Consider the following 13,208-nt stretch of genomic DNA (forward strand, 5'->3'; position numbering starts at 1 on the left):
GACTTACGTATATTTACAATAAACGTAATGATGACATTGAAAATGATTTGCCTGCTATTTTTTATACAATGCGATTTGTCATTTATGCATGAATTTAATCGTTTCCGTTTGCGCATCAATTGGGAAACATAATATGAAAAACCAAAAAAAAATCCGCATGGCTATGTCGTCATTATTTTTTAATATTAAATATAAGTACTTTAGTATGTATATATTTATTTGTAAAACTTAATATAGTAATTTCTTTTTTTTTTCAAAACAAAACATTCGCGTGCCATGCAAAATCATCTCGCGTGCCATAGGTTCGCCATCCCTGTAATAGAGAGTCAGGAAATCCTACAACACACACATAGTCTCCAAATCAAACACGTATCGCATCACACTGTATCTTAATCGAACGTTTCATGATGCCCTACGTTTAGTGTGAACAGTTTTTTACACATGAGAATGTTCCAGGAATGGATTCCCAAGACTGAGGTCGTCACGCACTCTAGTGTACTTTGACGGAGTTTACTGAGGCTTATTCTAACGAAAAATATCCATGAGATAGAAGAAATATGCTGAACTGAAAAAAACAAATGATTTTATGTAATCAAATATAGGTAATATATTATACTAAACAAAGTTAAAACAATACTGACGGACAAGAGCATGTGAGGAGATCTTTTAGTCCGCAGTAAGACGCGAGTCCTACATGCAAGACATCTCTATTTTTGAATATCGTTGGTTGTACCGTTGGTGGAATTATTAGAATTTCATTTGATGATTTTTATTTGGTAGCCAAAATTTTTTGAAAATAAAGAAAGTTGGTACGTACACGACTGATTCTTCAACTATTAGTCGAATCAAAAGAGCCTATTTTGAAAGCAGGACAGGAAGCTAATTTAATGTAATAATTAGTTCGGATTAGTCTGGCGCTACTAATCTTAGACATCCGGTGTGAGGAAGTCTCATCTGGTGATGGACAAAAAAATATACTAAAATACTTAAACGCCCAACACATTACAAATACATTGTAGGCCTAAACTGCAAATGGTGTAGGGTTTTAATCTCTCTCTTTTGTGAGATTCGAATGAAAATCTAACTACTGTCGTAGAGACCTGTCTATTTTTCATGTACTAAAACTACTTCCTAATTATCGTAAGTGACGATTTGTAAGTAGAAATTTCTTAAGTATTCTATATTATATTAAGTGATCTATTATTAGGTTTTGACGATTTATTATACCCTTATCGAGTGTATTATTATTGATAGGGTAGGGGGTACTATTCATAATTTGTTTGTATATTTTCTTATTGGGACCCTTGACTTGATAGGTATGTAATGGAGTTTTTTCCTACTTTATTGTATTGATTTGTTATATAAGTTAGAGTAGTATTCGTTGTCAGTGTTTATTTGCCTTTTGGTGAGTGTACACAGTGCTTAAAGATGCCGAAAGGCCAAACCCGGGTCGCAAAAACGACTCAAATGGAATAGTATAAAACTTAAATCCATTAGAATTCAAATTCCCTCAAGAGTTGTACCTTCGGTCGATAGTATTAATATAACAAAATATTTATTTTTGTGATTTGAATATCTTTAAATACATAAATTCTTTTTCTACCTAATTATTATATTACTAACTAATAAAAAAATACGAAATAATGTCAGCAGTGAATCATAATTCCCGTTGCCCATATTACATTAGTACCTGCTCTGTGTCTGTACTGTGTCCAGTTGACATCACCCTTTGAACTAATCACGGCATGGAGGCCTCAAAAGCCTTTTGTGTGGCCTTTGTTTTCCCGCGAAGCCATCAATGATGATGGACGTGCCGTCAAAATACGTGCCATAGACATTAAAACAATACCCTCCACCTCTCTCACTGTTACGATGTGCTCGTTACTGAAATAATTAATATCGATGACCTATTTTAATGTATTTTTTTCGAATCGAAAGTAATTTTATTTTCAGTCGCAAACTAAAAATGTTGACATTAAAACCTTCCATCATGAATAATTTGAATTCCCATTTTTTTAATTATAATTTGTTAACCATTATGTATGTTTAATTTTGTTAATATATAAACACTAAATATGTAGGTAGGTACATCTAAAATAATAATAATTATTGTATTCTTCAATTTTTCCATAGTCAGCTCCATTTTATGGTATATATTGCAAAGTATATTTAGATATATATATCAGCCGCCATTTTTAATACCTTTCGTCCAACATTAAACATGGTTTGGTTGGAGATGATATAAGGAACAGGCAGGGTAGGTTTGTTTGACTCCAAGAGTGATGCGTGAATTAAATGAACCCTTGTTTTATTATCTCCTTCCAAATAAATATCAATTTAATTATTACAGGTAAGTTTACAGATTTATAATTTAGCTGAGTGAAATTACGTGTATGAGTTCTGGTGAATTGCGAAGTCGACCGGGCGAAGTTGAACGATAACCTTACGGTTAAATCTTTGATAACTGACTGACTTTTTAATTTCATGTACTAAGTGTTTTTATAGCGATTCGATACAATATAAAATGCTGCTATCACTATTTGGATATTTTGATAATCATGCTTTGTTGTGTAATGCATAGCCTGTTTGTAAATTATAAATAATTGATTTTAATTTTAGACAATTAAGCACTTTTTAATTATTAGGCACGATTGATTTTCATATAAACAATTTTGTGCCTATCATGATAAATCGTTTGGTACATTATAAATAATTGATTAATATAATTATTGAATTATTTTGCTAAATAAGCTTTCTGTTAAAAATTGATTGATTCACATAAATCGCTTGTTCTGCTATTTCAACATTATTATGTTGCAAGATACATTGTAATTATAAATTATTGGTTTCCTGCCAAGTCATGTAGGTGGTAGGGTATTGACCTGACCACAATGGTTTTTATTATTAATTGTAATGACTTTTAGGTAGTTTCTGTAACTATTAGCATTTTGTAAATTATTTACTTATATGTTTGCGAAAAGAAAATACTAAATGTGTTTGAAGATATTTTGCGATTACCTAAAAATGGCCGAATATGGAGGTAACCGAGTTTGTAACCATAGTCTCAATTGATATAATATTTTTCGACCAAAATAAAAATTTACGTTTTTCTAAATAAATAGTAAATATTAACCCATAAATTCTCCTTTCTACTTTCGAAAGAACTTGTATTAAATTTATTGTAATAAAAAAATATACTGAATCACATCAAAAGTTCTCATATCGTAACATAATGACATCTCTGTGAGATCGATTGGATATATGACCCGTTAAACATGTGTGAATTTTTTGATATCTTATAACAGTGGTACCCAAACTTTTTATCGCGGCGGACCGGTCAACGTTTGATAATTTTACTGCGGCCCACTGAGGGGGGGACGTTGATTGTTTATATCTTAGATTCCTTACCAGTTCGTAGGTTTTTTGTGGTTGGGAACTTTAGGTGACGTCTCTGAGCTCCCGGTTAACCTCTCGTCCATGGAAAGTCGCACAAACTTGAGAGAAATACACCACAGTAAATAAAATAAAAATATTTTAATGTTCCTTGGGCGGCCCGGTACCATTTGATCCACGGACCGGGGGTTGGGGACCACTATCTTATAATATGTATGAATGTGTACGTTTCAACGCTGGACAACTTGTATGACTGTGTTGTTGATAGTGCCAAGACCTACCATGGACTGCTTGAGTCGTTGTCGGTACAGGACCCCCCTCGTAGTAAAATTATTAATGAAATAAGGTCGTCGTATTGTGATAGCATTTATATATGACATCATTTTCTTATAACTCCTAACTTATTCAATTCTATACAATGAGCATAGTAAATTGATGGGTGCAAATCTTATATTAATACAATATAAATAATTTACATTTTCATAATCATGTTTTGTTTTATTTAAATTTTAGAAAGATCTATTGAGTGTAGGGTTGAAAAGTAAACGTTTAATAAATTTTATTTACTAACTTAAAATTTCGTTATTCCGTCACAATATGTCTCTAGTAGAAATTCCAATCCCAGGATCCCGAGCTATTTTCGATACATGTGAATCCCGGGATTGATAAACATAATCCCGAAACTTTCGGAATTGATTTTTTTATGAATTTTTATGGAAAATAAAATAAAAACGAAAATATAACAGAAAAAAAACTTTTAATAACTAATAACTACATTAGAAATAAACTGAATTCGAATGTAGTTTAATTTACACCCATGTGTAAGTTGCCGATTCATTTTATTTTTTCACATAAATTAATAAAAATGAGAATGATTGGAAAAAATCAATGCTTTGCACTATTAACAAAGTAATTCCACCATGATCTCATACGTTTTACAGCAGTTTCATATTTGGCTGACTAATTAAATTTTTGAAGCGGAAAGGCTAGTACACCATGATTTTCTTTACTATTTTAAATCTTGCTCATTCATTCGTTAGATCTTTACTATCAGAAACAGCAATCTCATATTAAATTCACATTATTATTTATATTACAATATTATTTACTCCATTAAACTTATGTATTTCCAAGATTCGTATACAATATTAACAAGTCTTAAATAGTATAAATTATACTAGATTTTTTAGACCGATTTTATCAATGTTATTTATATACATCAAAATTTTATAATAACAATGGAAAAAATACCAATCCCGGGACAAATTGTAATCCCGAAATCCCGGGATCAGAATTTTGGCTCGGGATTGGATTCCCTAGTCTCTAGTATCACTAAACTACGCCTTTATATTGAAATATGTACCTACTCATTGTTATTGAATATTACCGTTTCCGCTGTACACCTTTCAAACGTTTTTAATCCATCTTAAATCATATAATGAATAAATCAAATTATTCACGTTTTAACGGTGACCTATATTTTCGGTAATATATTAGGCGCATCATGACCTCCGCGGCTGTAAATTGGCGAACGATATCTTCGGGGGAAAAAAATCTTTAAAAACGGCAGCAGGTCGATGGTAATTGATGAAGATGATGATGATAAATATCCTCAAAATTTTCTCGTGCAGAGCAATTCGTGAGAAATGGCTGACCTCTGGCGCGGTAATCGCCATGAAAACGCGGGAAACAATTGAATCGTTAGTGCAAAAAGGGCGTGACTTCGTAAAATACCACGAAAGCCTACTTTATTCTCAAGATTTTAATAATACATTTTCGAAGACTTTTTCCCAACAATAAAAAGTTATCCACCCTCATTATTGTTTAATCTCACGAGAAACTTTGTGTAGTAAATTCATTACCTACGAGTAAATCTACGTAAAAAATTACCTAGCGTAGATAATTTGGGAACACCTCAGAAACATACAAAAAAAATTGGCAATGGATAGGACACGAGCCTGCATTCATCATATTCTGGTCAATGTGAATTACCGATATAAGACCTATACAATACCGTCAATATACAAACCAATTGGTGTAACCTACAACACTTCAGTGGTTATGTTTCGAAACTGGACATGTCCACTATTCACTCATCAGATATAAATGAACTTTTCAAATAAAAACACAGAGCGAAAACACGCACGTGACAAAAACCAAAGTGCCAGATTGTATGACAACATACTTGGTCACGTGACTCAATACAGTCCAGCCATTAGCTGAAAGTGACATGTCTCATTTCGAATGTCAACAACGTTGGACGTGTCTCTATTTGAACGTCAACCTACTTTTTGAAACCTCTTTTCAATATGAAATTGGTGTTGAAAGTCAACAAAGTGTATATGAGGTTATAGAATGATATTCCGATAAAAACTCATTTTCGGCATATATGGACATGTCCAGTTTTGAAAGTTAACTCACCGAAGTGACATTTTGATGGCAATGGACTTATTACATACTCTCATACGAACTGCCCAAGTATCATAAATCCCAAAAAAATATTTCATATCAAAATAATTATTCAAAACTATTTTTTAAGCCATTTGTAACATGACAAAAAATATTCCAGCCAAATGCTGTAACCCTCTAAACGCAAGCCACTGGTGTGATAATAAAAGAAAATTCTCAATTTATTATAAAGTATTATATATATTACAATAAATAAATATTATATAAAATAATAAGTAAATCCAATGCCCACAGTTTTTTCACTTCCTGAACATTTTGATATTCGAGGGTTACGTCAATTAGCCTGCACAGTGACGATATAATAAATTATTCAACATAAATAATTTGGAAATACCTCAGCAAAGCTATGCTATACACAAGGCGGCTATCAACAGTGGTTTATCATATGTATGTATTGAGGAGGTTAGTTGTTACAATAAGTTAACCGTCTCTAAACTGTCAAAAAGTGCTATGTTTTAACAGCCCATCTCTTGGCTGTGTTAATTTTTAGAGTGAGATAGAAAGTTTGACACTTTAGACGGTTAACTTATTGTAACAATTAACTGTCTCAATAAATAAATGTGCTAAAGTGATAATACTTATCACTTTAGCCGTCGATAACCACTTTTTTGGGTATGTAATAGGTTCATAAAAACATCCAAAAAATGTGGCTAGAATAGGCACGAAACTGCATCCATCGTATTTTGGCCAATGTGATTTTCCGGTATTTAGACACCTACGTCCAACCTAATTAATTGGCATATCAAGAAAAAGTTCACGATAAGTAAGTACTAAACTTTACGGCTTTAATAAACTTATTCGAAGCAATTTACTTAAGCCAATCAAAACCCCGTTGTTAGGTGAGGTTACATTACCCCCCTCGTTCACTGTATCAGAACGTTCCGAAAACTAAACAAATGCGTATTTTTAATGATACGATGTTTTTAAGTATGAAACATCATTGCGAAACACAACTGTATTACTATGAATGTCGGAAAATCTGAAAGGCAATTTGCCAATAAAGATATTAGACATAAAACATACATATAAGTTTAAAATTGTAACTATACAACATTTAAAAAAAATTAAAGTAAAGTTAAGTCGAGTAAAATTCCATTGTAGATGGCCTTAAAATCAATCAGTTTACCTATCTAGAGCCTTAACATCCCCTAAAGTGTTACTGTCAAATTATCGAACATACTTATTGTAGATTATTTAAATTTGGAACGTCGGAACAATCCGTTTTTTTTGTTTTAGTTTGATTTGAATGAGCATGTTATTTTTTATTTGAAACCGTCTAATCGTATGTCCTTTCTGCGCGAATAGATCCAGGCGTTGTACTCTTCAAATTAATGTGGGGGCGTTGCTCTCGATAAGTTCGTATTTAGATCTTTGCTTTCGTTCGTTTGTTTTGTTCTTTTTGGCCATTGCGACTAATGTTCCTTCTAAATTAAGTATCAAGCCACATAGGAGCTATCTCTCATTGTGTATTCTTTGTAATTAACCATGCGCTTCATTATATCGATACTTTTAGGTTACATCTCTAAATACATACTTACAATGTTTATAGACTATTTATTTTAAGGGATATTCATAACATTTAGAACCTTATGCTTTGACCTACGTAAGTGAATAAGTATGTTTATGGGCGGAATACATAGCAAGGGCCTCCCTCTAGTGACGAAATTTAGAAACATAGGTAACATGTGTCAAAAGATACAGAAATCAAATAAATATGGTAAACAATGTCGTTTGCTCATTAATTACATCGACTATTGATTATCTATGCAAACACCATGTATAAAATACAAACTAAACGGTATTTATAATATATTTGTGAATAATTATTTGAGGAGGGTGTTATCATTTCAAAAATACGTAAATAAAAAATAATGTATTAATTGAGTTAGCATTTAGGTACTTGGTAGATTCCATTTTAAAATAAATGTATGGGGTCACTCAAGTTAGGTGCTTTTAATCAATTAAACCACTGTTTAAAACATCTTTTTTTTCATTTTCATAATTTTAACAGTGTATTTAAAATTTATGACGTTGTCAAGTTTTTGTGATGTTCTGCTAAAAATTCAGCATATTATAAATATTCATAGAAACAGAGACAAGATGATGTCTCGACTAATTTTAAATTAATCTGTTATTGGGAAGGTATTATTGGACGGATAATTTATGTACCTATTGTTATATTATTTCTGTCGCTTTGGATTTTGTTTGATAAATATTGTTTTAAAAAAATGTATTCAGTTGAAAATTTCCCTATGAGGCGGACGAAACCGGTCCTAATCTTTTGACTAAAAGTGGAATAAGTACTACAAAAAATTGCGTTTTATTAAATAAAAACAACAATGATGACTCGCGTTGAAACATACTCCACTACTATATACCTCCATACTACAATCTTCCAATATGCTGTATGTTAAGCCATTTCACTACGAGGGGGGTACTATAGCGACAGTCATTCAACTTAATTTAATGATGGGCTATGCGTTTTTTTAAAGGGAAAAATGATACAGTTTGTCATACTTAGATACTTCTTGTCGCTCACTTATTAGTACAATAACGTAACTAAACCTTTGCTACTTCAGTTTCGTCATGGAAACCTGCTAGATTTTCTACGTTTTTTTTTATTATTTTCCTACAAATGTTCCGACAGAGTAAACATTTAATTTCCCGCTTTTACTACTGTCTACAACTCACCGTAAGAATTTTAATGTAACAAAGGCGTAAAACAATATTCAAAGCGAATTTATGGCTCCTTAATGCTGATTTATATTCAATGGAGATCAGAATTCCTTCTTAAATGCATCTATTATTACTCATCTACATCCTAAAGACCGATTCACACAGACATATTATGAGAGGTAAAAGTAAATTAATTATGCCATATCGACAACTTACAGGAGAGACAAATTAATGATTTTTAACGATTTAAACATCTGGTAATAAATTTGATGGTATAAAGATTTAAAGTATATACATATATGCACTAAATTTTGTTTATACCTTATTATAGTATTTTTTTGTTTTGAATGTAGGTAGGTACCGTAAAAGTATATTACTTAAGACACTTTTGGTGAATCTATGGTCATTACTTTTTTAGTAAAAATCCGATTTAAAATAATAGGTACTTATGATGAAAACTAGGTGGGCGCAACTTGAAGCCGGACAGACTTCGGTGTATTTATTTATATACTAACTAGGTGGAAAACTTCTTTCAAGAATGTACGAAATAATATCTGAATTCTTGTTAATTATTAGGAAGTTCATGTTGGCATATTATATAATTGAATGGATGTCAATGCAGTGCTTTGTATATCCCAAACAACACTGAACCCATGGTTACCAACTATTCTACCAACACATGCAACTGTAGGTATTTTTTATACATGCCTACAAGCAAAAATCATCTCACGACACTGGTGTCTACCCACCTGCTACTGTAAACTTCGCAGTCTATTTATTTATTATCTTTAACTTCGTTTATAACGATATTTTTATAGTCGCATATTTAGAAAAATTCCAAAACTAATATTGTCAACAATTTATTTACTATTCCAATTGAGTCGTTTTTTTGCGACCCCGGTTTCGCCTTTCGGCATCTTCGGGCACTATGTGCACTCACAGAAAGGCAAATACATACTGACAACGAATGAAGTTAACTCTAACTTATATAACAAATTAATACAATAACGTAGGTAAAAACTTATCACCTACCTATTAAGTCAAGGATCACAATAGAAAATATAACAAACAAATTATGAATATTTTGAGTGTTTGTAAAAAACTTCTTTCTTATCATGACTAATAATACACTCTATAAGCGTATCCATTAGAATTTTAATTCAAATTCCGTCAAGTAGGTACCTTCAGTCGATAGTTTTACTATTTAGCCACTGGTCGGTTTCTAATTATTTCAATTAACAATATTATTTACATGTTATATCGTTTTTGTATACGCAATCAGACTGGTGTATGTCTTTTTATGGGGTTTGGGTCGAAATCCCGAAGGCCGGTTTCCCGAAGGCAAAATGCCGAAAGGCCGAAATCCCGAAGGCCGAAATCCCGAAAACCGAAATCCCAAACGCTGAAATCCCGAATTGCCGAAATCCCGAAAAATATAAAAAATATAAACAGTACCTACTAATTCGGCGATCTCAACACTTATCTTAAGTGTTAAGATTGCGCAATTATTGCGTTTGTATTTTTCGGGATTTCGGCCTTAGGGGTTTCGGCTTTCGGGATTTAGGCTTTCTGGATTTCGGCCATTTGAGATTTCGGCCATTCGAGATTTCAGCATTCGGGATTTCGACCTTCGTCCGGCACCCCTTTTTATGTATATCTGTTATAATGTATGATTTAAAAACTAATAAATAAATTACTGTGTAAATAATAGTTTTTATTTCTGCCTCAGCGAGTAAATATTAATTATGTTTATTATTTTTTACACAATTTTCAGTATCTAACCTTCATTGTGTGTTATTTTATTTCTCATTATATTATGCATCTGGATATACGATATTTTACACAATTTGATTAACGAATATTTTGTTTCTTTTCTTTGCAGACGATCGACGCGTCATACCATAGCAATCCGTCCTTGCAGACACCAGCATTGATAGGATTGTTTTCGCTTCTCTTAGTCCTTGGAGTATTTATTGGAGTCATTGTTATATGGAAGTAAGTGTTCCTTTTTATACCTATCTCTCTAAGAGACCATCCATGGACTGAAACCGTATTCGGTTTAGATCCGTGTGCCATACTAAACTTATGATTTTTGTTCATGAAAATATTATATTTTCACTAAATTTGTAAGTGGGAGTGTATAGTATAAACGGATACGATCAGATGCTTATCATATACTTTGAGAAAATATATTTCCATGAACAGAAAAGATTAATTAATCATGGCACACGGTTCGAAACCGCATACGGTTTCAGTCCATGGATGGCCTATAAGTAAGTGTAAGTCATATAATCCGCTTTCCGCACTTGGATGAAGAATCTAATTTCAACATCTTGAGGTAACCTCAGTGAACACATAAAGTCGTAGTGTTTCGATACAGTATTTTTTAACAAACATTATATCAATAAAAGAAAGTATGATTCTTTTGAAATATGTGTATATTTTAAATAACAGTAAGTTAATAATTCTTTGAGCGTTTGTTTATTTATCCAATCATCATAGAGTTTATTTTATAACCCATATTAAATAAAATATCAACAGTTTTCATCGAAATATCTAATGATTAAAACCAAGAATCTTTTATTTTTCTATACCTGATGCTGCGTTCTCATCTAGCAATTTTTGTCGATAACTATTTGTTGAATGACAGTTGAAAGTTTAATTTCAACAATTTTGATCAACTCATAAGTTGAATTAAACTTGGTTGAGGTCTTTTCTACTTTTGTCGATTCAACCGTGAACAATCCTTCCAGTCTACTTGTTGTCTATAGTAGGTAACTAAGGTAATAACAACAATTGAAGCAATATTACTATATAAACGTATATAATATTATATCAACAAAAGTTGTCCTTTAAAGCTTCTACAGGTGTATGTATCGCAATGATATTTAGACATTTGATAAAATGCAAAAAAAAACCATTTCTGCTTTAAAAGTTGTAGAAACAAAAGTACCATTGAAATATTTTTATAGATATGTCCAAATAATTAATTAAATACTTACATTATTCAAATCGTTTCCTATCAAATAAGTATCAACCACCAGTTGATAGCATTCAAGTCAGAATTCGGTATATATTATGAAACAAAATATAATAATAATGATATTAACATACGTAAATACAGAAATATTAGGTTCTGCTAATTTTCTTAGCTCCATATTATAGAGTATTTATTTTCAAAATACTATATAATATATACCTAATAGTCTTGTGACTTCTAACGTAAGTTATGTACAAGTTAGCAGTATTGTTACTACGGTAAATTTTCATTAACTAATTAATTATGTATTAAATTATCGCCCTACTATTTATAATATTCTAATTTATGAATAGCAATTATAAAAAATATTATATATATATATTATGACGCCCTCTATGACAATTTTATAAATTTATTTTTGTTATTTAATAATATCATGTTACTGCACCTATTTTTGTATTGTTATCCGGTAACTGATAAGAGATAACGATTGGAAAATATTCATACTCTAATATTAGTTCATGTATGAAGTCAAAGATGGCAAACTTATTATAATGTATGTACCTAAAAATACGTTATACTTAGGTATATACTATATTTTGCATATATATACTATGTATACAATTTTTTGTGCACTCATGCCATAGAACAGGGGTGGCGAACGTTTTTACGTACGCGTGCCAAAATTTTCCAAATAATATTTTTCGACTGTCTGACGTGCCAAGCAGTTTTTTATGGTTTTGGTCATGATCGAAAGTTTTTTAAAGTTTTCAAAAAACATAGTTCTTAAGAATTCTATTAAAAAAGTTTAAAAATTACAATTAAGCTCTTGATATTCTATCTTTCACCGTATCTCTAGCCCAAGGCATATATTTTATTCTGATTTTTTACCTTGGTTTCAAATTAGTCAAAGAGATAATGGAAGGTATTAAATCACTCTTCTTACATATTATATTCTCCATCACTGAACGGTTTTCCATTTTTAGAGATTATGTTTGAGGCAAAATAACAAGCAGTTATTATATTTGAATGACTGCCGATAATTCATTTCATAAGGTTTGTTCATTGAATATTTATATGTTTAATACCCTGATCCTAAGGATCAACCTATGCAATTGTATATTTACATTAAACGTAATGACTATTCTTGGAAAGGATTTTCCTGCAAATTTTTATACAATGCGATTTGTCATTTATGCATGAATTTCCTCGCTTCCGTTTGCGCATCGATTGGTGAACATAATATATGAAAAACCGAGGAAAATACGCATGGCTTTATTTTCATTATCTTTAAATATTATATCAGCAAGTACTTAGATATATATTAATTTGTAAACCTTTAAAAAAAAATTTTTTTTTTTATATAATATATCAAGTAGTAATTTCTTTTCTCTTCAAAATGAAACATTCGCGTGCCATAGGTTCGCCATCCCTGCCATAGAATATAGAAGTAGTTACTTATATTATTTTTCAAAACTTCACCTGATTGAAAACTTTATTTTTCCTCAAAGAGGTCACAGTAAGACAAATTATTAATTATTCACCCTTAATACCAAACAGCTATAAAGCTTTTTTCGCTACTGTTTCAATTACACAATTACAATTCAACACCGAGTCACTTTTTAGAGTAATGAATTAGACGAATACACTAGGAATCATGGCCCCCACAAAGGGGTAATGGTTGTGCGAT

The 13,208-nt window shown here is 31.3% G+C and overlaps 1 protein-coding gene across 2 annotated transcripts in view; it reads left to right on the forward strand.

The window, feature by feature from the left end:
• Positions 1-13,208, forward strand: part of pxb (putative Hedgehog signaling attenuator pxb) — a 699,312-nt gene that overhangs the window by 594,211 nt on the left and 91,893 nt on the right. For both annotated transcript variants that reach the window (XM_085948240.1, XM_085948239.1), the window contains exon 7: positions 10,421-10,533. In XM_085948240.1, coding sequence (XP_085804366.1) covers positions 10,421-10,533 — 113 coding nt within the window. The remainder of the gene's footprint in view (positions 1-10,420; positions 10,534-13,208) is intronic.

Source organism: Rhyacophila brunnea, unplaced genomic scaffold, assembly GCF_057557595.1.
Source record: "Rhyacophila brunnea isolate RB1 unplaced genomic scaffold, BYU_Rbru_1.0 scaffold_20, whole genome shotgun sequence".
NCBI lineage: Eukaryota > Metazoa > Arthropoda > Insecta > Trichoptera > Rhyacophilidae > Rhyacophila > Rhyacophila brunnea.